Source organism: Gymnoscopelus braueri, assembly GCF_963280865.1.
Source record: "Gymnoscopelus braueri genome assembly, chromosome: 12".
Classification (NCBI taxonomy): Eukaryota; Metazoa; Chordata; class Actinopteri; order Myctophiformes; family Myctophidae; genus Gymnoscopelus; species Gymnoscopelus braueri.
This window is the reverse complement of record NC_137614.1, coordinates 16588559-16604047: the sequence shown is the minus strand read 5'-3', so window position 1 is coordinate 16604047 and position 15489 is coordinate 16588559. Positions and strand designations below refer to the sequence as shown.

Sequence of the window (15489 nt, the reverse complement as noted above, 5' to 3'; positions counted from 1 at the left end):
GTTGTTGAATATAAACACAAAGCAATTACATGTGCTGCTGTCTTTATTGCTTTTGTGCATTTCTAAGTGGAACTAATCAATCAGGCTCATCAGACACCACAAATAAGTTGAACAGAAATTGTGTGCTTTAAACAAACAGGGAAAAGGTGCAGCCTAAATCAAGAAATGAAACAAAGGAAGAAAAGGCACAACATTCTCTCAAGGCCAAGTACATTTATAGTTTTGGTTTTATCAGACACCACACCAGGAAGGAAATACAGTATATATTGTAGGTCACATTGATTGCAAGGCCCAGCTTTCAGGAAATTCGAAAATGTTGCGACAGTACCATACTTTAATACTTTGCACCGCATGAACAACAAGTTTAACCATAGTTACAAGAAGTAACAGCCAATCAGATTGAACCAGTCCTTACTTGGAGACAATTTTGGTCTAGTAGTTCAATGTTCAAACAGGAAGTCATTTCTGGCACATGGAGCCAAGGCCAGGTTATTTCGATACTTGCTACAGTAATTATTGAGCAAAGAGAACATGCCGAGATCATTTGCAATGATAAAGAAATACAACATGATGATACGGTATTCCTTGAAAGAGTCAATATGTGGTGGAATACCTTACACACTATAGCAGCCAAATGACGAACATATCATATTATATCATATTTTAAGGTAGTTAATGAAGTCCAATAACAATTTCTAGTAATATGAGTTAGTAGGACGGCATGAATACAGAGCAGCTGTGCATATTACATATTTATTATGAATGCATATGAATCATACAGTAGATCATACTGAGGAAATAAAGAACATACATATAACTGTATGAAATCAACACAGCAATGTGATGGACATTACAAAACAACAAAAACGTTAGTGTCTTCTGCAGTGTCTGCAGTATGATTGTATCAGTTACAAAGTCTTAAAGTGTTACTTCTCTCTTCTGTCTTTGTATTGTTACTATTGTGATTTAGCATGGAGTTAATATGTTGCCCCTGCAGTCTGAGTATACCCCCTCGACTAGAAGTTGTATTTATGACATATGCAGAGTAAGCAGTAGTAAGATCCATTCCGGTTAAATTTAGAAATGTAATATACACTAGTAAAGTTGGCTCTGAATTCAGTAAGCACTTATACTGATGCCAGTCATTGCTGTATGCACTGTGTAATACAGGGGGCAGCGGTGGCCTAAAGGTTAGAGGAGCGAACTTGTGGCAAAAAGGTTGCCGGTTTGATTCCCCGGAATGGCAGAAAAAAATCCCCCGACACCGTTGAAGTGCCCTTGAGCAGGAAGGCACTGAACCTTCAACTGCTCCCCAGTCAGTGTGGCTAAGAGTGTAACACTGTGGTTATACTGGGCGGTTCACAAGTTCTGATGCGTGTGTCTGTGCGATTGTGAAGCAGGGTGTTGCTGAAAAAGAGCATTTGGTCAGCAACTTCTCCTGGATAAATAAAGCTTAAACAAATATGGTGTAACACTGAAAAACCTAATCAGATGATTCCCCCCTCCCCCCCGCCTGAAAAGGAGAGGAACTTGAATTTGTACTTGTGAAAATGTACTCACCACAGCAAGGAGGGAAGCAAAAGTTTTGACAACAATTTTCATTTCAATAACTTGAAAGAAACAATTTGTAGAAATTCATAAGATTCTTGATTATGGTGTGGATGGCCCCTTGGTGATCTATCTCTGCTTATATTGTCTGTTTAGATGTGTGGCACTGTTACCTCACAGCAAGAAGATCCTGGGTTTGAACCTGAAAGGGGCCTTTCTATATGCATGTTCTTTTCCTCCCACACTCAAAGACATGCATGTTAGTGTCATACTCCTTCCAATGCCCTTGAGCAAGGCACTGGCACTGTGGTAGTACAACCGGAGCTGGTCCCCAGGCACTGCTCAGAGGCTGCCCGCTGCTCCTAATAGTTAGGATGGTTTAAATACAGCAGACACATTTCCCCACGGGGATCAATAACAATAACGTATACGGTAACTTATGACAAAATAGGCAAGCTTGACCAGATATAATTTTTAAGCCATTTAATATTATTAGAAAACTCTCAACTTCAGAGTTTTTAGGCTGCGGGGAGGAGCAGTCAGGCCAGTTAGTATTCAAATAAACTTCCTGAATTGTAGAAAAGGGGAAGAGGTAGATGATTAGAGGCACAAAAAGTTCACAGCAGAAAGATAAGAGAAACTTGACCATCAAGAAGAGACACGGGGAGGAACACACAGAAAGAGGTAGAACACAATCAACGCCTTTTTTCAAGTAAAAGGTCAGTTAAATTGATTATTCTATCCAAAATATGACAAAAGAAATGTGTAAAATAATACATTAATTCAGATGATCTGAATGCATGCATTGCTTTGGTTGCTGAGTATCGGGAAGATTGTTGGGGAATTAAAAGTGTACAAAAGTGGTTGTGGTTGTATTATTTATTTACAGTGTCAATGATGTCCAAGTATGATGTCTGTACTGTATGAGTTCCAGGTTCCCCCTGCAGAACCAATGAACCAGTATAAAATCCTGTATATGTACACATATAAACTAGATTTGTCTGATTTTGAACGGAATAGGCTGTCCTGTGGAGACAGAGAGGATGTTGGCAGTCATCTGGATGACAGTGCTCTTCTCTGTGATGGGCGGCTCAGAGGAAAAAGTATCTGACACAGGAGGTAGCTTCTTTTGCTTTTATTTTTTTCTTTTGTAATTACTGTAACTTTATTCTGTATTGTCTTGTCTTACGTTCATGCACGTATTGTGCAATCACACACACTCACTAACTACAAAGATGTATTTGTTTTGTTTATTAAACACAGATTATATATTAGGGACAATACACTGTAGAATTAATAGGCTGATGATAACAAACTTTTGAAAAGTATTGGTTTGATTAACACACTTCATCTAATGAAATATTGTTAGAAAGTAAGAAAATAAATTTATGAGATATTTTACTCTTATGTTTGTTTATATCTTTGCTTTAAACAGGTACACATGAAAGCTATGAAGGTGGATGGAGTATCACCTTCAGTAAAGAGCTCCTAACACCTGAGGCTGGACTATGTATTGTTATTCCATGTTATTTCACTCATGGTGCTCAGTTCAATCCCAAATCTGCAACATGGTTTAAATGTGAATCTGATTCTGAAGCTAAATGTGAGGATGCTGACATAATATTCACCTCCAAGAAAGCTCAGGGTCTGTTCAGAGGACGAGTGGCCCTGTTGGAACCAAAAATCAAAAAGAAGGACTGCAGCATCACCATCAATGATCTTACAGAGTCCGATACTGGATCATATCAATTTAGAGTTGAGAGCCCCACAAGAAACAAGCCTAATGATGGCTATACCTTTGTTCTTAAAAAGACCCTCGGAGTTACAGGTATGAAGTACTCTTTATTATATCGTCACCGTTGGGTGGAAACCTTGTATTATTATTTTTTTAATTATTGAAAATTGTGAAAATAGCCGATCTACAAGCTTGTAGATCGGCTATTTTCACTACTTTTGTGTAACAGTCTTGTATGTTGAAGTAGGGCATTAATTTATGAAAAAAACGTAAAAGGTTGAAATGTGGACACCAACGATATACAGGATGATCCTATGTTTGTTGTTTGCTACCAAATTGGGGTGGGAGAAATAAATAAATCTACTGAATGCTTTACTAATAAAGATGATCTTAGAAACGTGTCTTTGATGACAGTTGTATTGAATAATGTAACGAATATTCAATGTTTTGTTGTCATGTTTGCCGTCCCACTAGGTCTAACACAAAAACCTGAGGTAAACGTTCCTCCTGCTCTGACAGAGGGACATCAGACCACACTGACCTGCACCGCCCCAGGGCTCTGCTCTGGAACTCCTCCCAACATCACCTGGACATGGAGGAAGACAGGACACACTGACTCTCTCATCACAAGCAATGTCACTATTTTCAAAACAGAGAATCTTACTAGTGTTGGTCAGATACACAGCTCAAATTTGACCTTTACCCCTTCACCTGAACACGATGGCAGTGAAGTCACTTGTCAGGTGACCTTCAAGGGAAACATTACAACACTGAAGACTGTGACCCTGAATGTTACCTGTGAGTATAACATACCATCCTTTTTGACCCTGCTTGTAGATCTGCTATTTGTGCTGAATGTTCACCAATTAAATAGGGATGATAGGGTTCAAGTGGTTAATGGTGGTCTGGAAGTTAAAGTGAAGTCACATCACATCTTCATTTGTCATGTATTGGACCCCTGGTCAAAAACCACTTGTTTAGAGCAATCGAATAGCGCATTGTTGCATTAATTCAAATGTCCCTTTTGTCAATTTGTGTCAAAGACCTGAAGGAGCCCAGAATCAGAGGGAATACCACGGTAGGAGAAGGTGGTACTCTGAATCTGACCTGTGATGTTGAAAACTCCCCTCCATCTACTGTCATATGGATTGGACTTGACTCTAACAACAAGAAACTTATGAATGGTACTGAGAGGGCCAATCTAGTTATTCCTATGGTGACAAGAGAACATTCTGGAAGGTACAGCTGTACAGCACAGCATCTGAACAAGACTCTGACTACGTTTACTGATATAACTGTGATGAGTAAGTACACTGCACTGATCTGCTTTGAGGAAACATCTTATTTCACATTCTACAATACATACACATTTTCTTTCATGTGATTTTATTGTACAACTTTGCTTGTTTGTCCCCAGCCTTTCCAGTGATCCTCAAAGGATCTGAATGTGTGCTCAGCCTCCCGTTGGGAACTCTTATCTGTGTGTGTATCAGTCAGGGGTTTCCCTTGCCTACAATCACATGGCCGGTAATAGAGAACAAAAGTGTGAATTATTTCACGACAACAGTGGATAACTTCACTGTCAGCAGTACCTTCTCCTTGACTGTTGAACACCACTACAACACTTCTGTTAAGTGTTTCAGCAAAGGTTATGGGACACCAGTAAATAAGACACTTATCATCAAAAAAGATGAGCCAATGCACGAAGGTAATCACATACATTTAAATATTTGTACATTACTGTCAACACTGTACCTTGTTTGTAACCAATTTAATTATTAAGAAATTGTATCATATTATGGTCAACAAATATGACAGAGAATGTGTTTCTCACAAATATTCCCTCTTTCCTCTAGGTCAAGATAAAGATAAAGGATTCTTCAGTATTATTACAGTGAAGACTATCATTGCATTTCTGATTGGTGCTACACTTTCCATGACCATTTGCTGTTTGGCAAAGGCATGCCATAGGTGAAGTGTTACATTTTACGTTCAACAGCTGTTGCCACTTTTTTCTTTATTCATGTTTGCAAGAATTGCAGATATTGTCCGTTTCCATTTTTCTTGAGAAATATGAAACTCCTATTTGTAATTTTTTGAAGATGTTTTTTAGATGCTTTTTTTCTTCTCTATTAATTTTCTCTCTCAAAACTTCTACTCAGATGCACAGAGAAAAACTCCAGAGACCAGGCTGAGATGTTGCAGATGGTCACTTGTCAAGATCAACAGGTATTTTTGTTAGTTGTTTCTAGTGATCATCTATATTGGTTCTACAGTGGAAATTATGAATTCTCATTATTAAGCTTTGAAAATTGAAAACATGTTGATTTTCACTGAACGCTTGTCTGTTCGAAGAAAGGGTTCGGCATCTTTATGACTGACTTGCTCATATCAATTACACATTCTCCTCACCTCCCAGACAGGAGGAGGACAAGGAGTAGATGGAGATGAGCAGACCCCACAGCGAGAGAATCTGGAGGGAGGAGGTGAAGCAGACAGAGACCAGAACAGCGGAGCGCCAGATAGCTCAGTCCCTCAGGGTGAGGTGAAAGAAGAGGACTATGCCAATATTGACTACTCTCAGCTGAAAAGGAGAAATGCAGAGGAAGCAGAGCGCAAACAAGAGACAACAGAAACAGAGTATGCTGAAGTCAAGAGGGAGGAAGTGAACAAGATGCAAGACAGTGGGGCGGAGGACAGTGGGACATTAAAGGGGGAAGATGAGGAGGAGGAAGCAATGATCGGACAGCATGAGAAGACAGAAGAACACTGTACGACTGAGGAAGACGAGGGTGAGGATACGGCTCTTTATTCCAATGTTAAAGCCATTATGGATGAGGGATGATGACACCGTGAACATTTGTCTGGGATTTGGTTAACCACTTAAAGGGAAAGTTCACCCCAAAATGAATTTCTATCGATTAGTCACCCAATGGAGACTTGAATTTATGGATATTTTAGTTTTTGTCGCATTCCTAAGCCAATAATTTGAGGACCTGCAGCGGTTCTGGTAGGAGACACAAAGAGTCTCCTTTGTGTCTCCTACCGGAACCGCTGCCTACCGGTCCGATGGTCATGAAATTATTGGCTTAGGAATGCGACAAAAACTAAAAAATATCCACGAATTCAAGTCTCCATGGGGTGACTAATCATTTAATCATTTTTTGGGTGAACTATTCCTTTAAGCCCTATTATACTCTGTTGTTCAATGGTGTGGCACAGCAAAATAAATAGCTGACAAAAGGCCCAACAGAAACGACCTTCAGGATTGGATATTCTTGCTATTCGGAACTTTTGTGAAAATGTTTGAAGATGTTCACCTAATGAAATGCCCAAAATAAGGTTGAAGGTGTAAAGTTGAGAGTTAACGCTTAATGCTGTCAGCTTGTGCTTGGAACGCTTGTGAGAATTGTGATGTGATTTAATGTGTTTGGCTTGCACCCAAAAAATATTTCACACACTCATTTACACCTGTAATCAAGTGATGTGACAATAATTGTATAAAGATCAAATTAGAACGAGTGCTCAGTCTAGAGCAAATCTCCTAGAACACAAATCAGCCTGAGACTTTAAATGGCACCAGCGCCCCTATATCTACTGACATAAAATAATATAGTAGTTAGTCCAGCAGATCAGTTAGTCTGTGAAAGAATTTCAAACTAAAGGGAAGAGCATGATAGGACAAGTCCTCTACCTGTGTTGCACTCCATACAGTAGTGGACTCTACAGGCATATGAAATAAGAACGACAACTATATGGTAGTACCCAGTTAAAGAACAAACATGGGAAAAGTCTCATTCTACTACTCTGTCACCAAAATGTGGAATGCCCTGACACCATCCCTTAAAAAATGTGGATCACTGGCTTCTTTCAAAACAGGCCTGACAAACCATCTATCTGGAGACCACAAGGGGAGGTAAACACATTTCTCCCATAGAAAGGAGGTGTCATTCACTGCCGAAAGTTTTTCCTTTTTCTCCTTTGTACATATAGAGCTTTGTATTTGTTGTTGATATGTATTATTGTGTTTGACTAATTAAGTATTCAATTAATCAATCAATCAATCAATAAACTCATATTTTGTAATCACACAGTTTGGATTCTATGGCAGGAAACTGAGGACAAAAATATCACAAAGAATGTCAAGTGACAGTATAGTAACATTTTACTAACAACTTCATGTGCTGTCCAGCAGACCATATGACATCCTCTGGTAAAAATAATTTATAGTAATAGTGCACAGGAATTAATTAAATGTAGAATGTAAATATGTAATTAAAGTGCATAATGCAAGCAAGCACTAACTTTTGCTGTTGTAAAAGCAATTACAGTATGCTCACCAGACAATGAGAGTAAAATGGGGGAAGTCAATATCTGCTCCTTTTCATGTGACCAATGGTGTCCGTCAAGGTGGAATTATTTCTCCTTTCCTTTTTAATGTTTATATGAATGATTTATCATTGATGTTAAATGCATGTGGGACAGGGTGTAGAGTTGGTGACTCGTTAATTAATCACCTGATGTATGCAGATGATTTGGTCATCTTTAGTCCATATAGTGCTGGGCTACAACAGCTACTGAGGATATACTCACAGTATGGCTTTGATTTTAATATAAAATACAACGCTAAAAAGAGTAAGGTCATGATTGTCCGAAGTAGGGAAGACAGACAATCTACCTTTCCTGACTTCTACCTGGCTGGCACTGCCCTTAGTGTGTGCAGTGAGATTACTTGTTTGGGACATATTATCTCCAATGACCTATCAGATGACAAGGACATCTATAGGCAGCGGCGTAAGCTGTATGCCCAAGCAAACATGCTGTGTCGCAAATTTAGCATGTGCTCAGTACCTGTGAAGATCTCTCTGTTTAGATCCTTTTGTACACCACTGTATACTGCCCACCTTTGGAGTCGCTACAGGCAAGGCAGCATCAGACGCCTTACAGTGGCCTATAATGACTGCATGAGGCTGCTGCTGAGAGCTCCAAGAAGCTCCAGTGCAAGCCAGATGTTTGTTAGTGTTGGGGTACCCACCTGTGCTGCTGTGCAACGTAACCTTATGTATAAGTTTATGTGTAGAGCATCTGAGTCAGTAAATGACATAATCGCTGTCATAACGGACCCCACACGCAGTTCTGTCAGGTTCACCTCTAGACTGAGGAACCATTGGCGCACATCTGTATGTCAGAAACTGAACAATGTGGGCTATTTGCATTATTTTTATTTATTTAATTTTATTTTCTGTTTTTATTGTGTGGTGTTGTATTCTTGTGATATGGATCTTCCTGGGTCTGAAATAAAGATTGAATTGAATTAACCCTAAATGTGCTGCTTGTGCAGGAAAAAACAGGGACCACTGGAGTCACAGACTTCGGTTGGTCACCAATTTGGGGGTAACAGTAGCAATCAACAAGAAAGTGTTACTTACTTACTTACTTGCAATGTGATCTGTAATATGGCAGGTTGTCACTGTGCCACCACACCCACTTTGCAAGTCTTGCGCAATGAATCACGAGAGGAAGTAAGAAATGTATATAAACCATTTAAAAAGGGAAACTCCACAGATGTGGTTAATAAATAATCTTATTTATTAACCACAAAAAAACAAAAAGAAGCTGGGCGGGCAATCTTTGTCCTACCGTCCAACCAACAGTCTGGGACGGCGCCTGTCAGCAGGGGGTGTTGAACGGTGAGGAGTAGGTGGACCTCACTAGCAGGTGAACAGGTGGACCTCACTAGCAGGTGAACAGGCCAGGAGGCCTATCCAGAATATGCACGTCATGGGTTGCATCCGTCAGGACCAGAGGAAGCTGCAGGAGAAATCAATGACATAGAGAGACAGATAGACAGAAAGAGACTCAGAGAGAGAGAGAGAGAAAGCAGGGGGAATAAGTGTACATTAAAAAGGCCAGAGGGGGGGCAGAACGGCAGAAGGGGACAAATAGGCAGTGAAGGCCTGGAAAATGTGGCCAGAGGGGGCAGAGGGGCAGTGACAAAGAGCCGATGGTATTCTAGATTATAATATTCAGGAATTGAGTTCTTTGGCCTGCTGGCAGTGTGCCCAAGAAATGTTATGCTGATCGGTCTGTAGTTTGCAAGATTAGCTGCGGACAGACGCACATGCACACGCACACGCACACACACACACACACACACACACACACACACACACACACACACACACACACACACACACACACACACACACACACACCCACACACACACACACACACACACACACACACACACACACACTTACTCAGAGCATATGAATAGAGAAACAAGGAGCACTTCTGACTTTTGTTTTCTATATTACTTTGAAATTACTTAGATGTGTGCTTTAAAACAATGTCCTAGTTTATGATTTAAAAAGTTCATTTGGGAACATGGGACCGAATTTGGGATGTAAAAAGGTTCATGAGAGAACACAGAACTGAGGGAACACAGGGCCTGATTTGGATGGAAAAAAAGTTAATACTGTAGGTGCTGACTGCTGAGGGAACATGGGGTTGAAACTTCCTGAGTTGATTACTTACATGAAGACAATGATTTATCGTATTACAAGTTTTCTGAAATTGTATATTTAAATATGCAAATTAGGCATTAGGAAAATATGCCCAAATTTGCATAACTTTCCAGAATCAACATTGGAACATTGGACAAAGCCAGAGTCAACATACTTATTTCATTTTGTTAAGATGTTGGAGTCAAAGGTTTTTAACGAGGGAATATTCAATATCTGGCTCAATTTTGGGGCTCTGGCTCATGGACTAAATGCCTAATTTGCATATTTAAATATACAATTTCAGAAAACTTGTAATACGATAAATCATTGTCTTCATGTAAGTAATCAACTCAGGAAGTTTCATTATGATAACTCTTTTTTAAATTTTGTCATTTTTTCACCTGTCATGTACGTATGGGGAAAATGACAAAATGTGTGATAACCATGAAAAAGCTGCTCCTGTGGAGAGGTTATCATATATTTATTTACTCGTATTGACCCTATGAACAATTTAATATAGGTTTGGTTTTGCCCACTCTTTCGATAATGAAATCTTGTCTGGCTCATGGACTAAGACTTGGATGCTCTGTTTCAAAGTGGTTCAGTGGTTCAATAAATTCAAAAGCAGAAGGACAAAACCGCAGTTCTTCTTGTCATTGTTCCTTGTGAAGAAATACTTGGTTGCAGCACAATTCTTACGTCTGATACATTCAATGCTACTTGCTGCCTGTTACAACTATGTCTCTGGGTTTATATAGGTGAAAACAAACAAACAAACAAATAAACAAACCAACAACTCCAGGAACAAATTATTTATTTATAGCATTTACTTTTTCATCATCATTTTATATATTTTGTACCCATAGATAAGATTATGACCATCAATGGAAATGAAATATTGTCAGGATTATGATGATAAAACATGGCATGCAATAGGGTCCACCTGGAGGAACAGTAAATGTTGTGAATGTAGCTACAGTGGATGCAGTGATGCATATAATACCCAGCTACTATAACAGTAATCCAATGCAGAAAAACAGTTCATGTACCTCTGCAGTCTGTGTAAAATCAATACTACATTTTCTAATGTTAACATTGGGATTGTAGATATTACCCTGCCACGTCATTTACCGATGACTGTGTGTCATTCATTTTCTTTTCATCATTCATCTGCTCTGTGTAAGTTCTGAAATGATTATATAATTATAAGTATTATAATAGCTTATTACAATAGATTAAATTACTATTACTAGATAGAAGTTCTAAGCCACATTCCTCAAAATGACTCTATAGTTGACACAATGTCAATGAATGACTACATGTTTATTGATGAATACAACCTGTCTTTTTAATTACTGCTAAATAATAAAATGATTAAAATGTGCTACTTGTTTGTAAGTCTCCCTCACAAACATACATAAACTCTTGAACTAAAGATTGATTGATATTGATGCCCATAGTTATGTGGCCCTGAGACATGTGGTCCCCTGGGATGGTTCTATTGGCTGTTGCAGTAATACTTCCTTCCTATATATTGTACAATACAGTATATGTATGACTTATATGTATGTGACATTTTAATTTATGGTTAGTGGCATGGGTAACCTAGCCTGGGTAAACCCCTCCCTCCGGAAAACTCATTTTCAAAACAAATAAAAATGAGTTTTCCGGAGGGAGGGGTTTACCCAGGCTAAGGGTAACCTGTTTAAAAATATGACAATACAAATGGTTTCACAGAAGACATTCAGTTTGGCACAGGGTTATGGACCTCTTTGCTGAACTGGAAAAGTCTACAAAAGATTAGGCAAATATGCTTTATGATCATTTTATTGGAAATAAGCTTCTCATAACAGAAGTTGATGAAGAACTTAGGATTTCAGACAATGTAAGCCTGACAAACAGAAGAGTAATGATATTACTTCCCTACGGAAGCATAAATTGGGCATGATACAGTGGGGTCATCCTTCTTGTACACTTTGTAGACACACTCTTTCAGATCCAACTCTGACACACAGTCATCAGGAAATGACCTGGGTTCTGAATACCTGCAATCACAGAGTTAACATTAGAAAATGCAATGGCTTGACAAGTTAATCAATTGTTTTTCCATAAATTGAACATCGAAATGGCTGGTTAGTAAATACAGCGTTGAAATTGGTGGTACTCACGCGGTACAGCATCCACCGCAGCCACAGTCCCAGCACTTACTGTTCCTCCAGTTGGAGCCTGCTGCATGCCATGTGCCATCCACATCATCATAACAATGAGTCATACCTATGGTTACATAATAAATGCAAGTTAACTTACTGTCAGTCACTCTCTCTCTCTCGCTCTCTCTCTCTCTCTCTCTCTCTATAGAGGTGTGTGTGTGTGTGTGTGTGTGTGTGTGTGTGTGTGTGTGTGTGTGTGTGTGTGTGTGTGTGTGTGTGTGTGTGTGTGTGTGTGTGTGTTACCTTGCTTCATGGGCTTTTGAAAGCAGGCAGCATGTATCATTGAAGGCAGGGCACACAACAGTAAAGCTAAAGCCAAGTATTTCTTCACAGGAAAAATAAAAATAGAGACAGAGTTATAATATGCTGGCTTTCATGAATTGCATCCTTTACCTAATGTTATACTGACATTGTCTATTTTGAAATTGTTAATCAGAACACGTACTAACAACATTGATGTATTTAATCAGTAATAATCAGAACAATCATCATACTAAAAAGACAATCTGTAAATAATTGCATAGCTTTACGCATGTAGCCTATACATAAATGAATGTATAATCTAGAGTTAAAAGCATCTGTACTTATGTTTCAATAGATACACTACAACTAAAATGAATATATAAATTTGTACCTATGTAAAACTAAACTCACCATGGTGGCAGCTGAACGGGACCAATTGTTGTCTCCTTTTAAAATATGTTTGTTCTTGATGTTTGCTAGCCTCTTCTTTTAAACTAGTGAGTCCTCAGAGACTTTGGAATTAAACAAAGCGAGGGGGGTGGGTCCTAAGTCCATGTGTCATGTAGGGAGCAAACATAATGGTAAATGTAAAGCAATTTGGGGGGGAAATGGTGTAGGTTTATGTAAACTACTTATCTCAGGTACTATATGTAAATATGTAGATATTTTCTTTGTTTTCTTTGATTGATCTCTCTTCCTTCTCTCTTCTTCTTCCCTTTCTTTTATCTCTTTCATCTAAAAAAAACGAATTTCACCCACTGTTTTACTTCTGTAAATCTGTGATGTGACAATAAAGCTGATTCTGATTCTGAACTATGTGGCTGATGTTGACAATGATAATAATAATAATAATAATATGGAGAATGACTTGAAGTAGTAGCATTGTTGGGTCCAAGCTTCTCTACGTAGCCCTTGCCCAATGCAAAAAGTACATATTTTGTATTTCCTCATGCTTTTTTTTGTATATAATTTTAATTTTTCCATGCTCCCCCCCCCTTTTTTGTACATATATTATTATTATTTTTTTCATGCTTTTTTTTTTTGTTGTACATAGTGGTATTTTTTCTGTATTATCTGTATTTTCATGTTGATTTTTGAACTGTTTGGTTGCTACTATATATGTCTATGAAATTAATTCAAGGACCCCAATGGAAACAAGTCCGCAAGGACTTTTTTGGCCGGACCTTTTAGACAAAAGCATTATAAATGTAACTGTGTTGTTTTACATTCTTTTGCCTAATAAAAATTTCAATCAATTTCAAAAAAGGAATGCAAGCCATGTCTCACCAACCAATACATGCAGCTGGCATGAACGCTATGCAAGTCAATGACATCAGTAATCAGTTCCAGCCCACCAGTGGCTACTTAACACCAGCTATCACTTTACGCATCCTAACAGCTGGGTCAAATGTGACCCAACCCTTGTTGGCAGCAGCAAGATGGTAGGGGTCAAGCTGGATTCTAAGCAATGCCAAGCTCATAGACAGGTCTATGTCAACATGAGACACAAGGCTCCCAATACCAGTACCCAGGGCCCAAGAGGTTCTGGTCAGGCTATGTGGCCTTGTCCCTCCGTGGGAGTCCCTGCCCCTCGGGCTATGCCACTCGACATGTATGCTGTCAGAGTCTGTAACCCAAACCTTCAGGTGGTGCAGCCTATTGCCTTACAGGAGACTCAGCCACAGTCTCTGTGCTGGCTGCCGTACCCCTACTGCAGCAGAGACATATGCTGGGAAGTGCTTGTTCACTCTTATTCAGACCATGCATGCCAGCCTGGCAGGAGAAATCTAATCAAATCAAAACTCTGAGCTGCACATGTTGGAGTCCTATGATTCTCACTCAAACATTTGTTTCTTTCAATTACCGTAATACATTTATTCATTTTTATTTGACCTTTATTTGACCAGGAGGAGATCAGGAATCTCTTTTAAAAGAGATACCTGGCCAAGATAGCTGCCATATAAAAACAACACAAATCACAACACATTAAAATACAACAAATGCAACAAACATGTACATAAGTGACCTCTCGAGAAAAACAATGACATGCCTCCTTCGCTACATCCATTATGATGCCCTTAAATGCATCTCTGGATATAAATGTGTCCATGTGGTGGAATGACTGAGGGAAAGCTACAATAGGATGATGTTGGCATAACATCATTTTTCTACAGATTTGTAATACAATTTATAATATGTTTTATTTTTAGTCATGTCTCTTTCTCATTTTCGTTATAGATAAAAGATTTATAATTCAGTTAATAATCAGTAACCAACTATTTACAAATATTGAATAAGTCATCACTAAGTCATTTACAAATTATCTATTAACTGTTTACAAGGGATAGTTATTATAAAATGTTGCTATGTACCAACAGTAAATGCCCTCTTCATTTAATATTGCATGCAAGAAAGACCACAATAAAGATCTAAGGAATTGACTAAAATACATATCACTTCTGTTTTTACTTGTGTTTTTAAGAGCTGTGCGTGACAAATGAAGCTTGCATTGAATGATATGTATAAAACATGTATAAAATATGCTATTTCTTTCAAAGATTATTTATTGTACAAAACTATATAAATTATAATACAATTGATTTCAAACATATCTCAAAACAGATCTGCTGCTCAAAGACATCTACATCAGCAATAGACTGATAGACCTCATTATTACAAATAGTATGAACACCACAGCACCAACAGACCAGCTGTCTGAAAAATAAATGAGGTTTAGACAAAAGAATGGTCATAAAAACAGATTTGAATTCATAGACATTAAAGTTTAAGACAGTATGAGAAAAATACTGGAGATTAAATCATTTACTTTAATGCCTAAAAAAATGAGTTTTGGCATATATATAAGTGGTCATCACAGACCATGTGCATAATGAGTTGGTTCTATCTAATTTCTGATTGGTGCAATTTGTGATGTTGCAATTGCACCTAGTCTCCCCTACTAGAGGCATAAACATGTTGAATATTTTCAACATAAATGCTGCAAGCATAAGTGGTAGGTACATAACATGGTACAAGCTTTTCAAACTACTATCCATAGCTGCCGACTATCTGGTCAAGTTAAACCAATAATGCCACCTAGTGGTCTAAATCCACATAGCATCAAGTGCCCCTCATTGCAGCCTGGAAGATGGGGCTTCCAGACTGCCTCAATGAGCCACAGACAGTCCATAGCATAAGCCTACCCAGACGTTTTTGATTAGCACTGCATCAAAGGTGCAGTCAAGT

The 15489-nt window shown here is 38.6% G+C and overlaps 2 protein-coding genes across 3 annotated transcripts; one reads left to right on the top strand and one right to left on the bottom strand.

Annotated features, from left to right (window-relative positions):
- Positions 1-2569: 2569 nt before the first annotated feature.
- Positions 2570-6373, top strand: LOC308096965 (sialic acid-binding Ig-like lectin 5). Of its 2 annotated transcripts, none has more exons than XM_080444495.1 (8): positions 2570-2667; positions 2984-3376; positions 3758-4081; positions 4327-4587; positions 4701-4991; positions 5146-5254; positions 5446-5512; positions 5703-6373. In XM_080444495.1, the coding sequence occupies exons 1-8, from the start codon at positions 2592-2594 to the stop codon at positions 6126-6128; spliced, it is 1947 nt and encodes a 648-aa protein (XP_080300621.1). In that variant the 5' UTR covers positions 2570-2591; the 3' UTR covers positions 6129-6373. The 2 variants fall into 2 exon arrangements, with proteins under 2 accessions (XP_080300621.1, XP_080300620.1); XM_080444494.1 differs by having other exon boundaries at positions 5140-5254.
- Positions 6374-11613: 5240 nt separating this feature from the next.
- LOC308097142 (beta-microseminoprotein-like) lies at positions 11614-12721 on the bottom strand. Its single transcript, XM_080444745.1, has 4 exons — positions 12655-12721; positions 12244-12325; positions 11959-12064; positions 11614-11835 (listed from the first exon to the last, which is right to left on the bottom strand). Exons 1-4 carry the CDS (start codon positions 12655-12657, stop codon positions 11706-11708), a joined length of 321 nt encoding a protein of 106 aa, XP_080300871.1. The 5' UTR covers positions 12658-12721; the 3' UTR covers positions 11614-11705.
- Between the last annotated feature and the right edge of the window lie 2768 nt (positions 12722-15489).

Excerpts from the sequence above, each read along its gene's own strand:
- LOC308096965 (XM_080444494.1), top strand. The coding sequence starts at position 2,592 with ATGTTGGCAGTCATCTGGATGACAGTGCTCTTCTCTGTGATGGGCGGC. Across the intron at positions 3,377-3,757 it reads AAAGACCCTCGGAGTTACAG|GTCTAACACAAAAACCTGAG; the intron begins GTATGAAGTACT and ends CCGTCCCACTAG. Across the intron at positions 4,588-4,700 it reads TACTGATATAACTGTGATGA|CCTTTCCAGTGATCCTCAAA; the intron begins GTAAGTACACTG and ends GTTTGTCCCCAG.
- LOC308097142 (XM_080444745.1), bottom strand. Across the intron at positions 12,065-12,243 it reads TCAAAAGCCCATGAAGCAAG|GTATGACTCATTGTTATGAT; the intron begins GTAACACACACA and ends ATGTAACCATAG. Across the intron at positions 11,836-11,958 it reads TGCGGTGGATGCTGTACCGC|GTATTCAGAACCCAGGTCAT; the intron begins GTGAGTACCACC and ends CTGTGATTGCAG.